A 15,989-nucleotide genomic window follows, 5' to 3' on the forward strand; every position below is an offset into this window, starting at 1 on the left:
ATATACTTCAGTTAAAAAAAAAGAGTCTAATACCAACCATCTGCACTCATATGATCCAGTCTGCAAAGTGCAAAAACGTGAAAAAAATAGGGCACTGAGACAGCTGAAAAAAACAGAGCTATTGCGCGAGACGTACCAAACACAGCAGAACTGGATTTTGGCCACATACAAAATCTAAAACATGCACGGATACTAAGATATAACGAAGCCAACTAAGCTAATTAGAGCTATAACAGCACATGACACGCGTACAATATGGCGCACCATCAAAAGCAACCGCAACCAAATGCTGTCAACAACGCCCAACTGCATACCAGAATCTGCATAGAACAACTATATCACGAAGAAATATCAGCTCCCCTATAAATTCTTTAATGTTCCACCAATTTCTCTATGCTACCAAGAGATCCCTCGGTTGAACTGTCAACTACAGACATCAAGTGGGCTATTTCGAAACTTCACTACTCCAAATCAGCAGGTCCGGATGGCTCCCCCCCCAGGTTTGTACAAGGCAGACCCAGATCTATGGGCTATGCTCTTAAAGACAAAATTTCAGGTCATCTTTAACTCGGGTACCGTTCCTCCATCTTGGTTATCCGCTAACATCATACCCATATATAAAAAAGGAGATCCTACTCTTCCACACTTCCACAGAATTATCGCCCCATCGCCTTAATAAACACCGAGGCAAAGCTTTTTGCGATTCTATTGCTCTACGACCTGGAAAAATACATCGAAAGCAATGCCTTATACTCAAAACACCAAACTGGGTTCCGGAAAGGGATGAGCACCACGCTAAACGCAACCATCATGGCACACACAATTGCAGGATCAAAAAAAGAGACTGCAAATCCAGTCTACATTGCTCTAATAGACAGGTCATCAGCCTTTGACAATGTAGTGCGCAACTTACTATGGACGAAAATTATCAACATGGGAATTCCGAAGGTCCTAGTATATTGGTTCATAACACTACATACTAATACCTCCTATAAAATCAAAATAACAACAGAGGGTAGAACCACAAAGCCAATCAGCACGGGATTAGGTCTGAAAAAAGGTTGCAACATTGCTGCAAGCTTTTTTAATTTGTACCTTGCAGATCTCAAAACATGGAACGAAAAAAACCTTTTCTGTGAAAATCGGCACCATTCAACTCAAATGGATCGCTTTTGCTGATGACATCATCATATGTGACCCCACTCCGGCAGGCCTAACAATCCAAACTATGGCTATTTGAAGAGTTTGCCATGGCGCACAACCTAGCTCCTATCCCTGCCAAAACGGCTGTCATGAAATTCGGCGCTCAGAAAAAAAGTGGACGGTTCCAATGGCAAATCATGGAAACAATTATCCCGTGTATTACAGACACGATTTACTTAGGCTACTACCTATCAGAGCAAAACTCTATTAAAATGTGGACAGACCTACTAAAAAGCAAGACAAGACCACTTTTATCACAATTAAAATGGATATATTTGAAATATTCTAAATTCTCTCTAACTCCTGTCATTGATTTTCTAACCTTAAAAATGGAAAGTGTTATTTTATATTTGCTTATGTGAAATGGGTCCAATTTTAGATCAACTACAAGGCACACTGTTGAAAAGCGCTATGTGTTTCCCAATGTCCGTACCCAATGCTGTGTTAAGGCATGCATTAGGACTAGTTGCACTATCCACTCGTTGGAAATGGAGGCTGCTCACAAATTTTGCAAAAATATACTATCCACCAATGAATTCCTTATATGTTGATATGAGGAAAACTATAGAATTTACATCCTCCGCATCCTTGGCCCAATATCATGCTAAACTATGTGCAATTTTGAACAAGGTACATATCACTGTGGACGATGTACATATTAGACCAGCTTATGCTAAAAAAAAGTTATTCGAAATGGATTGGTGCATAACTATTGAACAAATAGGTAAATACAAACTGTACAAGGAATATTACCTGTATACCAAGAAGCGCACTGCAAGATTTGACCACATTGTTTTGTTTTATTCCCTTGTAACCACACGAGAAAAGCATACTTATGGTATAAACTAAATTTATACTAAAGAGAGGATTTCAAACTGGACCGATAACAAAAACAAACCAGATAGTAAGCAATGCCGCTTTCCCCCATGCACTGAATCAACCGAAACACTTAAGCATTTGATCCTACACTGCCCGCATTTTAAGAACTCACAAACTAAACTATTGATGAAATTTGTGGATGTCAATTATGCTGATTGCTCAATATTCTTATGGTCCAGAATGATGCAAGGCACCCATAAACCATTAATTTATGCCTTAGTAAGCCTTTGCAAATTCATAGAAAAAGAACTAGTCACATTGCCAGCTTTTGAAAAAAACTGACCAAATAAACACTCAAGATGACTGTATTATGTTCGGTACTGATGCATTACCTCTTATTCTTTCTAGTCTGGCATATGGCTCCTAGGACACTTTGGGAAGCCTTAATTAAGGTGCACACTCATGAAAGATGCTATGTTGTATGACAAATCCCAAATTATCAAAAATGTTGTACTCGATAAAATATTTATTGTAATATGTGTTTTAAAAATGTTTAGAAGTTTTTACTGTTAGATTGTTTTTATGCTTTTCGAGATGCTATAATATTGTTGTATTGTCATAAAAATGATAAATCCTTTTTTGTAAAGGTTCTGTTACTATGTTAATAGAATCAAGAACAAAAAAATAAAATAAAAAACAGATGTTACTCCAACAAAGGGAATATTTAGGAAGCTTACCACATCTGTTGTCCACACGCATTTGTCCAGCACCACAAACTTCCAGTGGATCCATGAATCTGGGTGGTTTTCTGACCACGTCAAAGTCGGTTCCTGACAAACGAAGCTGGAATTGTTCCCTAACAATGGCCTTTCTCAGTGTTCGAATTGTTTTGCGGAACCTCTTCTCGGTTCTTTTCCGGGCACAGCTCAAATTACACGACTCTAAAATATAAAAATTGTGGGACATCAGGAGGACATACATAAAGCACATATGGTTATTTTATTGGTCCACAGTGGTCCTAGATAGCCCTCTATAAAAGCTGTGCTTCTAAACAAAGAGGGACAACTTTTCATACATTAGCATTCTAGGAAATCACACTTGATGGTTTTCAAATGAATCAATGAAGCTTCAAAACAGGAGATACTTTTTCTTTGCCTGAAGAAGAAAGGAAGATAAAGAAATGAGATTCAAGCTCCAAGACGCATAGCTTGCACCAACAGGTATATGTAAACCAACCTGTCACCTCCTTCTGATTTGTTTCTAGCTCAAATTCAGCAGTGATGAAAATTTCTTTAGCAGTGGCCTTTCTTCCGCTGGCTCCAAGGGCTTTCTTGCATGTCAGATTTACAAAGGAGAAACTCTCAGTGACTGGATATTGTCTCTCTGTGTAAACAAACAAAATCAATGGGAAGCACAAGCTTGATAAAATATTTAAACGCTCTCCTTTTTCACTGTGCTATGCAGGCATTAAAGCTTACTAAATGGCCTGGCATATGCCCACAAATCACATACAACCTGGAACGCAGAGGAATCGTATACATTTGTTGTTGGGAACTGAACCCGTTTACATAAGAACATGGAGGCACTGCCTACTATGACAAGCTTTAGGAAAAGCCTCAACGCAAGCTAACATTTCGGTTTGATGTAACAAGGGACTACTCTAAAGAACTTTGCCACAGGGTTAGAGACCAATCTCATTCACCCACTCATAGGCATGACCACTGTCAGTGGACTGAAGAGGTTCATTTCAGCATTGAGGTAACTATATTAGAATCTATGGAAACATATTATTTATTTATCTCTTTTGGGCTATTTATCTAGTTCACTGAAAGGAAACCTTTGGAAGAGACTAAACTGTTGCCCCTAGAAAGCCCTTAGTGGAGTGAAACTGATGGCCAGGCAGTTGGAAAATCCTATTTTAGCACATTACATTATCACAGTATTGGTATAACTTGGGTTATGGTGCAATTGACGCACTTTCAATGTTTTATTTTAATTCTATTTTCTGGCATAATTCATACCTTAGCCTTTGTTCACTAGGCAGGATGTGAAAATACTAACCAAAACACAACTAAACTGCACTCTTGTGTTCGAACTGTGTATTTGTTTTCTGATGTTTGAATTAAACAATCCATGTTTAATTAAACAAGCTAATACTCACTTCAAGTTACATTCTCTGACTTTTCAATGAGGCTCGCTTGGCTGTTGGGATTATCATTCATTCAACACATAAAACCTGGCACAATCATTGCTTTTGCAAGGTCCGGTGCAGTAGTTAATTAGATTTCCTTCAGTTCCATTTCTAAATCCATTGGTTCAAGTATTCTTACCTGGCATTACAGGCTGTAGACTGTGTTGCATCACTTCGGCCATTTTCAAACTGCACTGCCCTTCTTGAAGCTTAAATGTTGCATTTGTCTTGATTGTTGACATATCTTGGGAAAGAAGCAATATAAAAGGATAAAGTTATGCCCTGTTCAAATGAAAATTCGGGATTACAAGTTGTATACCGGACACGCATCTGTACATTATCATAATTCTGGAGAGTTGAAGATAAACAGCACAGGCTCTTTAAAATAAAAAATTACCTTGAGTGAAATGACTCGAGTTAAGCTTCATTAACCATTTCGATTGGAATGATTACAAATGAATATCTTACTACTGTTACTGCATTGGTACACTAAAACTAACATTTCTTCCATTTGCCCATTTTCCTTATACACTAAATAATGATTTTAGGATTAGTCAGTTCAGGTAACCCTTCAATACTTCTTGTTTCTGCCCCAAATTAGAAATGTTCTTCATCTGTATATATCATGAGCATCCTCCATTTTACTCCACCACTCGCCTGGCCATCCCAGCGATTTACCCTCCCTGATCATGCAAATCTGTAGGAAAGCCTTCTTCCCCTTCCGATTCAGACCTTAAAGTTCATCTGCTACAATGAAGTCCTCAAACTTCACAACCCATCATGCTCAGATGTTGGCAACCTCAGCAGATGCTTATGTGAAACGGACTACTAGCCGACTCAATCATCTCAAACCTAACTTCAACAAGACGGACCATCTGACTTATGTTAACTGGCCCCTTATTCACCCACTGCCCCATGACTGGCTGATCAAGATATCTATCCAAGCAAATCGAAGTAGTAAAGGATGTAGACATCATTCTAGGCTTAGATCACACCTTAGTACTGGTGGAGATTCCACATGAAAAATACTTCACACAGACAAGGATTTTCAACATTGATGATCTCTTAGAAACATTTCCTTCTAATCTCAGCATTGGACACTGCCCTCTCCTTCTCATAAAGCCCCTGGCATGTTTAACATGCATGGCCATTCACTCTACCTGAAAGCATGGAATATTTGGAATCCTGCACTCCAGATTTTAAAGTGCCAATCAGATGGTTGTTTCCACATAAAGCCATTTGCTCTCCATTCTCCCAATGTTCATTTGGGTTCTATGTTGCTATGCAGGTTGGAATTTGTGTGGCTAATTTGAATATCCCTCCTGGCTCTATAATACAGTGCCCTTTGCTGGCTTTTCTTCCAAGGTTCGTTTTCCAATATTGATCTTTTGTAAACCTTTTGTCTAAATTCCAAGATGCAATGGATACAATGGATCTTTTTACCACTTAATGTGCAGCTCTCTGCAGTTTCCAGGAAACAAAACCTATTGCTCTCATTTCTAGCAGCGTTTCTTTAGCTAGAGTTGTGTGCTTGTAAACTTTCCCTCCCGGGTATGTACTCATTGTGAGGTGTTTTTCTCTCTTTAAAAAATGAAATGATTACAGAATGCGCTCCCTCCTTCTATAGGTCTCTTTCCTACCCCTTTGGAATGTAGGAAGTCTCTTGAAACCTATGTCGTCCAGCTTGCGTATCCCTAAAAACACCCTTTTTTCTTCTCACTGTTTTGTTCTGTTTTTATTGTATTATTTACTGAACATAGTTTGGTAATTTTTATGTTTTTATTATTTGCCTTGAATGTGTTGATTGTTCTGCGCCCTCCTGTCTTAGGCTGTGGTTGTGCTATGTAAACATTTTAAATAAAAATATAGACATACAGGTTCCAAAATAATCCTCCTCTCCTTTGTGACATTTTTTCCGTTTGCTAGCTTGTGCATTTGTAAACCTTCCAGGGTTACTGGATTAGTGAGTGAGGGTTTCTCTCCTTTTTCCAGTCTCTCTGCGTGTTGGAAGCTTTCAAAATAGGTTCCAGGCGACAGCATAGTCCTTCTCTTCTCCTCCTAATTCTTACTGGTTGTGTCTTGCACTTGGGACCTTCATTACAGGTTCCAAAAGGCAACAGGTTTGGTGTCTTGTGGTTATCATACTCCGGGCTATCCCAATGTTTGGGCATTTCCCCGTTTTTTATTCTCTCGTCCTCCCCATCTCCCAGATGAGATGTTTATAAATAGCTCCCCTCCTAGTCGCTTACCAGTGATCTTCTCACTCTTTGACTGCTTGGTAACATGCAATGTCTCTGACCTCAGGATTAAAACTAATATTGCCAACTGGTAGATAAAATACACTGTGGGTTTACTGTGCACAAATCTGGGGTTGAGTAAATTCTATAAAACAAGAGTTTGAGTCTTGTAATGGAGCGCATGGTCAAAGGGAAAACTCGGGAAAGTGATAAGTTAGAGGATTCGCGAAGGGTTAAGTTCAAATGCCCTACTTCACAACAGTTAATAATCAGGGTCATGGTTTCCAGAAATAATTGGACATAGTTACTCACAATGCCTTAAATGTTTGAGGATTATTTCACCCCAATGTGCTGGTGAACGCTGGCCCTCCTTGGCTTTGGTCGACTGGCTTTTAGATGAGAGTTTATTTCTTTCATTACTTTTCTGGGCATAGTCTGGCTAAAGTCATTAATTAAGTTACCCCCCCCCCCACAATAAACTGGGTGGGTGTGGGGAGGGTCAGCTCCCTAGTGCTTTCTTGGTGAAGCCCTACAACATCTGTTTTCTTAACTTGGTGGATCACCTAGCCCCATCCGATTCTGGGCAATGGCTCCCGGCTAGCAAGTCCATCTCTCGGTTTCTCTTGGGTATTTAGGCTTTGGTCCTAACAATTGTAGTGCCCAGGCAAACCAGACTTTCAAAGTCGCTCTCTCTTGTGTCCTATCTGCAATGCAGATATGGCCTCACAGTCTACCTCAGCACCCTTCCAGCCTTTGGCTCTTTTGTCTTGGATGCTGCTGAAAGCCTATTTCCAGACTCACTGTCCACTTCCACCAGCTTTCCCCATCTCTAAACTGCCTCATCCTTCAACAACCTCCTCCTTCCTTTCTCTTGTGTCCTTCTACAACCTCTTCTTTAAAGTCCTCTCTCCTTCCTCCAACTCCACCTTGCCATGCTCATGTCCCCTTCCTTCTCGTCTTGCCCTTCTCCAACTCAGGCAATGCCTTGTCACAATTGGCGTTTCTTTCTCTCATGGTCTTGCTATCATCCAGCTCCATTCTTTCCCTTTCTCCAGTCCTTCATTTTTGCTCCTTACAGTTCCATGCTGCTAACCCATTTCCAATCTCCCTCACATTGGGTTTGGCCGTGCTACCTTTCGTAAGCTTATGAGGGCTTTAATGACGACATCTGAGCTTGGTTATTCGCTTTTACTTGGATTTGGGTGACAGTCACATCGTCTTCCCTCAACCCATGCTTGGCTTCTGCTGTCTGCATTATTTGTTGCGCCTCCCCCTGACCGGCTGCCTGCTCACAGATTTCCATGGGATACTAAACCTGCTGCCACGAGAAAAGGGTGAAATTGTGTCAGCATTCCAGACTGAGCTGCAGTCACATACATTCCCCATTTTTCACTACAATCGCTTTCAGGGGTCACAAATGTGAGGGCAACCTTAACTATTTGAGTCCTCTTGCTGATAGACTCTAGGAGAATATGAGTGGTCCTAGTGGTAGGGAACGTGGTATTGCCCCCTGTTGGATCCTCCGGATTCCTCCTGCCGAATGGGCATCAAAGAACCAGTGGCATCCGCTGGCACCAAGGTTCCTTTCACTCCATTTCACAGCCTCACTAATGGGATATTTTACTCAGCAGTGCTCATTCTCTGTCTCCTTGCTTACAACCTCAGTGTTAGACTTCCAGGCCTGAACCGGCAGCCTTGGTATTGGGCACTTCTCACTGGGCTCTCTTATGGTAGACCTCCCTTGGTAGATTGTGGGTCTTCCGTCTGCACGTTTCTCATTCTCTACGGCCTCTGCCTCTTTTTGGTTGACAGTTTTCATCAGTGCCTCTTCTCCGTTTCATTTGTCAGCCCTTTTCCTTGACTTCTGTTAGGTAACTTCATGGTCAGCTTGAACTGCTAAACAAACATACTCCTCTTCTCTTTCACAGATTCTTGGGATATATGATACTTTAATGAAGACCCCTGCAAGGATGTTTTACAGATATCACAATTTTTTTGGTCAGCCGAGGTGCCGCTTTGGTGACTTAATACCTGGTAAACAGACTTTGAGCAATCTTTTGGTTGGAGAGAAGCCCACTTCACCACACACCTTATATAAACTCGAGGGTACAATCTTCCTTTTGCATGCAAAGGTCCTGAGGCATGTTTTACCTTTTTTGGGCATCAAACCACCTTCACAGTTATCCTCGACTAAGGCAATGGAGTTTACCCAGGGGCTTCTGCAATACCTGCTGCGAGGAATCCTGTAGTCATCACTGATTCCCCTCCTATGTGGTGAGGGGACGGCAGCCGCTACCTGATCCTGACCCTGGAGGCGGTATTACTAAAACGAATTAAACCATATGTATGGTCACTGAATAATATGACAATTCCGGTCGTAAAGGAAGTGACGTACTTGGGCTCTCAGATCGTGGCCTTTTCTACCCATGCACACTTAGATATGGTTGAGGCCAGGCTTAGAAAACTGGGTGCACATATGAAGAAAATGTATTCTAAACACTCCCGGTTCTTAATGCTGCCACTAATAAAGTACTATGTGGGAAAGGTGGTGCCTATTGTTAGGTATGGCATAGAAACTCACAGTCTTTCAATGTTAACTGGGATAGATTGGAAAGTAAACTTTGGAAGGATGTATTGGTCCTTCCTTCCTCAATCCCCATTGTAAGTGTTCGATATGAGCTAGGCCTGGGTTCACTATTAGCAACAGTGGTGTGGAAATGGCTTAGTCAATTTAGGCTTATTTTGGAGCCTCCTAAGAAGTCAATGTACGAAGAGGTAACGGTGCAAATGAAATTGAACAACAATCTGTTCTTGACGACTCTCTGATAAATGTAGGAAAATCATAGAGCAAGCCGATTGCTCATTGGAGACTCTGATCCAAAATCTGGTTAAAGCTAAAGATCTATTAAAAAGAATGGACTGGATCAGGACGTTATCAAAGATGAGGCAGTCAAAGTATGCTCTTCTTGGTCGGAGCTGGATAAGCCTAGAGCAAATATTCCAGCTTATTCGCTAAAAGGTATTAACCCAAGGATTAGAACGAAGTTCTTGAGATTTCGGTTCAACTTGGTTCATACCCGGGAAATTCTGCATATTAGAGACCCAATTGCTTTTTCATCTAATCTATGTGAGGAGGGGGTAAAACAAACTGTGGCCCATTTATTATAAAATTGCCCAGGGACTTGGATGATTAGACAGAAAATGTTAGAGATTTGTTCATGACACCTGAATGTTAAACTGAGAAATGTTCTGGCAAAGGTTGTGTCAGGGACAGGAATCCTTCTTTACAGCAGAAGTTGTAGGTGTGTTAATAGAACTAAAGCTATTGGGCAACTGATTGTGGTGAAATTTGAGTAGGTGGTTACATTTTGAAGATATGGATGAAATATTTTGGATCTTTTTCTTTTTTTCCCCTCTCTTTTGTCTGTGTCTTTTGGTCTGTGCTATCTGTGAGATGTTTTTATTGAAAAAAACATGTGTAATATGTTTTCTTATTTTTGTGTAAAAAGTCGAAATGTTGACCAATATGCACAGAAAAAAAATAAAATAAAAATTGTGAGCGAGGATCACAAAGGAAAAGACGGCTGTCCGGGGAAAGTGGTGACACCAACCCATTAGGAGAGATGCAGTACTCTTACCTTACAAGAAAAACTCAAATTCCAAGTCCTTGATGACTTGTTGCCATCGTATAAATCCCTCTCCTTATCAAACCCAGAAAACCCCTCCTGAAAATCACTCTCGTCGAGATACCATTCATGTCTCACACACAATGTTCCCTCTAATTATTTTTCTCTAAGTGCGGAACTGGTTGCCTTTCGTGCACACTTTATTTTCAATGTGCGCAATTGACTCACGAGGTAGGCCACTTTGTGAGCATGCGTAGTTAGTTAGCTGCCATCTCCGAAGAGAGTTTGGAAAGGAATTGCTCCTTCCAAACCACTGCAATTCTTTAGTACTCTGCATAAAAGGTGCATCTTACAACACTTTTTCCAAACACATAGGTTAAAAAAATATATTTTATATGTGATTATACAGAGAACTCATCAACCGGTTCAAGACCTCAATATGTGCCACAGTAGCTAGCAAAAGTACTCTTGTGCAAGAGAAATGTGTGTTTTATGCCACTGGAAAAACACTCATGTGTATTACAAAAAAACTAATATTGCTTTTCATAACTGATGTGGCTATCAAAAATCAGACTGGATACATGTGCCACTTTGATGAAGTAATTCAAGGGCCACATGAGAACATGCCTCTCATAATTTGTGTAAGAATGATAATTGCATCAGAATAACTGCACCACAGAATATGATGATCATAATTCCCTAGCTTCTACTTACCATCCACATTATGTTGTCCTGTGAGTTACTCAACCCCAGCCTTACAGCTTAGAGACATATACACCATCCATTTTTAATCCCCCAAAAACAGAATAATGTGTCCAATAAAAAGGGGAAGCAAAGAACACATAGGAACCAACCCCTGGCTTCTGCCCACAAATCAGTGATCAGCAGAGCAGTGGCATAGGAAGGAACTAATAATATTTTTGACTGATCTCAAGACGAATGTTAATGGCAAAGAACATCTTTTAATAAGCATAAGGTATTCGTGTTGGCAAAGCTAATTACTTTTTTACTCCCCGAAAAATATTTTCATTCTAATTAGGAAGCAAATTCTTATCAGAGCCTTGCTTGTAACCCTCACATAAGAAGTATAATGACTGTGCACATATAGCCTATAGGTTTGCCCACCCTTCTTCAACACAGCTGAGACTAAATTGAACAAGAGACTGACTTAGGTTACCTATAGAGCCCTGTTGAAGTAAATCACATATGTATGCCTTCTAGGTTAATAGCATCAATGCTCAGCGGTACAGCAGCTTGAGAGCCTTATTCTGTAACTAGGAATCCCTCTGTACTTAATTGGTATCAGTTCAACAAGATGAGGGGGATACGCCAGTCTGTAAACACAGAACACATGTTTACATTGTAATGTCCTCTGCAGCTGAGCATAGAAAGAAACAGAAAGTGCAGTCCTCTAGACTGTTACTAGAGTAGGGGTGTCAAGGTATTAGTTTTATGACGGTATGATAACCTTCTTGCCAAATGACGGTATATCATGGTTATCGCGGTATAGCAGGTGGAGTTAACTAATCTTAACAAATATTTTCTAAAAGGTCATAAATTGTCAGATTTATCATCAGAAACAAAACCAGGCACCCAGGGCCAGAATTGGGCTTTTCAACATACTTTCCACTGAAATGCCACCCCTTGCTTCCACCAAACAACACAAACACATGTGTGGAAAGGACTACGGGTGGGGGGGGGGGAGCCTGCTGCGACTGGCAAAGCAAACTTAATAGCTTTTCTGAAGTGGTAATTTAGGCTTTTAGGTCCCCCACTGGCTGCTGGTGAAGATGAACATGTTGCCATCTTTATAACCTGCATGCCACAGATCAATGGAGGCTGATGGTAGTATAAGCTTGTGCGCATACACACACACACATGCGCTCTCTCTTTGCGTTACAGCCTTTCGCAGTGTGACGTATTATATGTAAATTCAATGATAGAACCAGGGAAATCCCCCCCATTGTCATATGTTTAGCAAACATTATCCATTATAAATATATAAACCCAAAGCCGCCAACCCAAATTAAACCCTTTTCCTTCTTGGCACTGTATTTATTCTTCCTATTGCTAACATATTGATTTTGTGTCAGGCACGTGTGGTTTATGGAATGTAATTAAAAACTGCACCAACTGAAACTACTTCGCAGATGGCACATCCAACAGTACAAGACCAAGACTGCGCAGCACTTGCTTACTGCAGCCTTTCCAAAACAGATTAAAAAGCACACTTAACGGTATAAACGGTATACCGGTATAAACAATGTGACGGTTATTATTGTTCAATTGAGTGGTTCACGGTATCTTTAACAGTATACCGTTATACCGTTACATCCCTATACTAGAGTTTCCTTTCCTTCAGCAAACCCACACATTTTCTATGTTGTATTGTACTGGCAAAATAACAGACTTTGTTTTTTAAAGTTACTGATTTGTTCATCACCCGCAACAAGTGTTCTCCTGTGCCTTTTAACCCCTGCCCATCCCCAGCTCCTGTGCTTGCATTCAATACTAGTTGATAGGGCACTCTAAAACATGTAGCAGTGAAACACCAACAGGGATATTTGCATTCCCGTACTGCTTTGCAAGCAAAACATATTTAGTGCCTCACCATGATATAATATGCATTTTAAGAAAATGTCATGAATTTTTAGGTGCACAATTAGTTTGCAGAGCATACAAGATAGTTTGCAACTTATTACACCCTTATATTGTTGGGTAGGTTTATACAACTGATAAATGAAATTGTTTTTGTATAGCATTGAGTTACAATATGATTTGTTAAGGTCTATTTCCAATGCAGCTATGAATACTGATGCTGATTGTGTGAAATGCATTCTACTGTCTAAATATCTATTGCCCTAATACTATATACAAAGTATACCTGGCATAGCCCATACCCATTAACCCTTGCAGGCCAAGTAAGTGATATTGCAATGTTGCTCTCCGCTTATAGGGTAATGTTAGCAATGGTAAAGTAAGAGACACTGAGCATGACATTGGTCTACTCAAAATTCTTGGAGAGCAAATTAATATTTGAGTTTTATAATGTGTTAACATGCAAGAGATCACTTCAAAGGGCTTACGTGACATGTGTACTAAGACTAGGAAGCATGGTATGAGGTTACACATCCAAGTAGCCTGTTTACCTACAGTCAGTATCCAATATTCGAGATGATAATTAGGCTACATAGTGTGGGTGATGCTTTTATTATTAGTGTATTTATTGAGCACAGACCTGGCTTCGGGAATCACCAGAGTGCTTTACAAATATAGGGGGAAGAACACAGTGAGGGAAACAGGCAAGGGATTGGGAGCTACCAGGGGAGGGCAACGGCGGACAATTTTCAGCAAGAGATCTACAAGCAACCAAGGGAGGAGACAGTGGGGGGCAGATCAGAGTCTCAGATACGATGGAAAGTGGAGGGTGTGTGAACCTATGTGTTACGGAGGAGCCATTCCTTGAAGAGGAAGGTCTTGAGCTCTTTCCTGAACTGTAGCAGCAGTGGGGTAAGTCTGATGTTGATGGTAGGAGATTCCAGAGTCTTGGAGCATAGTCAGAGAAGGCTGTTCTTCTCGGTTTTTCCTTCCTGCACCGTCAGAGTTTAAGCCTTCAAATATCCGTATGTCTGGCGGGTTGTAGGCCTATGGAGATGCTGAGTTTCTCAGTGAGGTAGCTTGGGAATTTCAGGGTGACAGCCTTGTAGATGATGCAACAGGATTTGAAGATGATACAGGCTTGCAGCGGGAGCCAGTGCAGTTAAAGGAGGTTCAGGGATGAGTCCTTTAATGAGTCGTGCGGCAGCATGCTGGACACATCTCAGGGGTGCCAGGGTAGTCGCTGGAAGGCCTTCCAAATAATAACTTTTCATAAGGCACGTTGAATAACAGAAGTTCTGGTACTTCAACGCTATTCAAATTACATATAACATAAAATAAGGGGATGAAGGTACTTGTCTGCTAACCTTTCATAGAGCCAAGAGAGGAAGAGTCAAGATTGTCTGGTAATATCTAAATATGTTTTGGGGTAGAGGTTAGAGTAAGCGTGTGGTAGACGGAATTATAGGATTCATGGGTAGGGAGGCAACAGTATTTGGTTAACGCATTCAGGCATACCTTAGTTAGATTTTATAGTTCATAGAGCCACTTTTTCATATTAGTTTTTACCTCTTGTAGCTGCATTCTGTTTTTAGGTTTTTAAGGTCACACTTGCATAGTAGGGTAATGTAAACGAGCTAAACCAGAGTATCATGACTATTTTGTTATTTTAGGAGAAAGCAAATGTCAGGTAATTGCTGTGGCGTGTGCCTTATTAGAATCTTTTTGCATAGGTGAGAATTGCCTGTGTGCGCTGCTAAAAATCTTCTGAGTGGCACCCAGAAGGGAGCTGGGCTAGCGCACATGCACACAGCTTAGAGGGAACATTGCTCACACATATAGAACACAAACCTAACATCTCCTGTTTCTAATGTTTTCTTCAGTGACATTTCTGAATAAAAGCACCGTAGAAACCTGTGAACTTCAACTCCCATAAGGCCCCAGGGAGTGAGACGAGGAAGAGGAGCGAGGAGTTGATGCAGACTAAAGAAAACCCCAATCTGAATGAGCGGACTAGCTGTTTGGGAAAATCACTGGTGCGGGGGGCATTTAAAAATGTTGTCCGCACTCGAACTGCAGAGAGAGCAGGAGAAGGAACGATATGCAAGAGGACCGCACTGGAGGAGAGTGAGAAGGCTGACAAGTCCAGAATGCGGCGCACAGCCGTTCGCGCTGACTGACCAGCGAGGCCCGAGACCAGGAGAGACGGTGTAGGGATTCTCTGGAAGACCGACAGAACACTTGCAGGAGCAACAGAGCTACCAGAGATGAAATCACACTGAGGGGCAGCGGTCTTTGATCCCGGTTACAGAGAGAATCTGACGGGTGAGCTGGAAGCTGTGGGGAGAGTCAAAGGAAGGTCTGCAGAGTAACATAGGCTGTCCCAGAGGGGAAGCTTCATTGGAACTACACGCCATGGGTCAGGGATGATACAAAACACTGGTGAGTCCACACAAAGCCCTAGGGGACCCCAGGCGTACCAACAGCCATGTAAGCCAACAAAACATATACAAATATTTGAATACCGTACAAATTAAGTGCAAAAGCAGAACTTGAAAACAAGTCTCACTATATGGGATGTCAACATGGGGAAAGCTGTAGCAAGTATAATCCTGAGCAAGTAAATGGTAAAGAAATAAGCACAGCAGCAGAAGTTGAACAAGTCTCCATATATGAGATATTAATGTGGGTGGAAGTTGCAACAAGTCATACCTCAAGCAAAATAAAACAGCAGATTGATACAACTGTGTAGTGTTAAGAGACATTGAATCAGAGAAGAGGTCCTGGTGAAAGGAACACAGCAGGCCGTGAGCATTTGCGGGGGGGAGGCGGGCTGGAAAAAGATACCTGCAGAGAATTATACAAGGTGATCTACATAAGCCAAAGGGGAATTCCTGGAAGGGGAGTATACCAGGCAATCTACTCAAAGCCTATTGCAAGATACCTGGCAGGAGAGTACACCAGGGGATCTGAAGAGTCTACTAGAGGAGTCCTGATATGGGTATATACCAAGAGGTCCATCAAAGTTGTATAAAGAAACATACTTATTTTACAAAGCACATGGTAAAGGTGTATACAAAACACAATTTTACCATCCTTCGGAATAATTATTAGAAAGTGAAACTTTTGAAATCGACACTTTCACCATCCTTAAGGACACTTTTTGCTAACCTCAAGCCAACCTAAAGGAATTGTTCGGAAGAGACACTTTTACCATTCTACCTTAATCCAGGGCAAGGGAACTACCCTCTGGATCCAAGGAGTTCTCCTTGGAGAGAGTTACTTCTCTTGGATTTATTTGTTTTGACTATGAAA

General features: G+C 41.1%; 1 protein-coding gene across 10 annotated transcripts in view; it reads right to left on the reverse strand.

Annotated features, from left to right (window-relative positions):
* SCUBE2 (signal peptide, CUB domain and EGF like domain containing 2) overlaps positions 1 to 15,989 on the reverse strand; it is a 1,402,698-nt gene that overhangs the window by 413,577 nt on the left and 973,132 nt on the right. For 8 of the 10 annotated variants that reach the window (XM_069623684.1, XM_069623682.1, XM_069623685.1 and 5 more), the window contains 3 exons: positions 4,353 to 4,457; positions 3,259 to 3,405; positions 2,760 to 2,963 (listed from right to left, as the gene is read on the reverse strand). In XM_069623684.1, coding sequence (XP_069479785.1) covers positions 2,760 to 2,963; positions 3,259 to 3,405; positions 4,353 to 4,457 — 456 coding nt within the window. The remainder of the gene's footprint in view (positions 1 to 2,759; positions 2,964 to 3,258; positions 3,406 to 4,352; positions 4,458 to 15,989) is intronic. The other 2 variants (XM_069623688.1, XM_069623689.1) reach the window with 1 other exon arrangement.

The sequence above is a fragment of the Ambystoma mexicanum genome, chromosome 11, assembly GCF_040938575.1.
Source record: "Ambystoma mexicanum isolate Mex_15411 chromosome 11, UKY_AmexF1_1, whole genome shotgun sequence".
NCBI lineage: Eukaryota > Metazoa > Chordata > Amphibia > Caudata > Ambystomatidae > Ambystoma > Ambystoma mexicanum.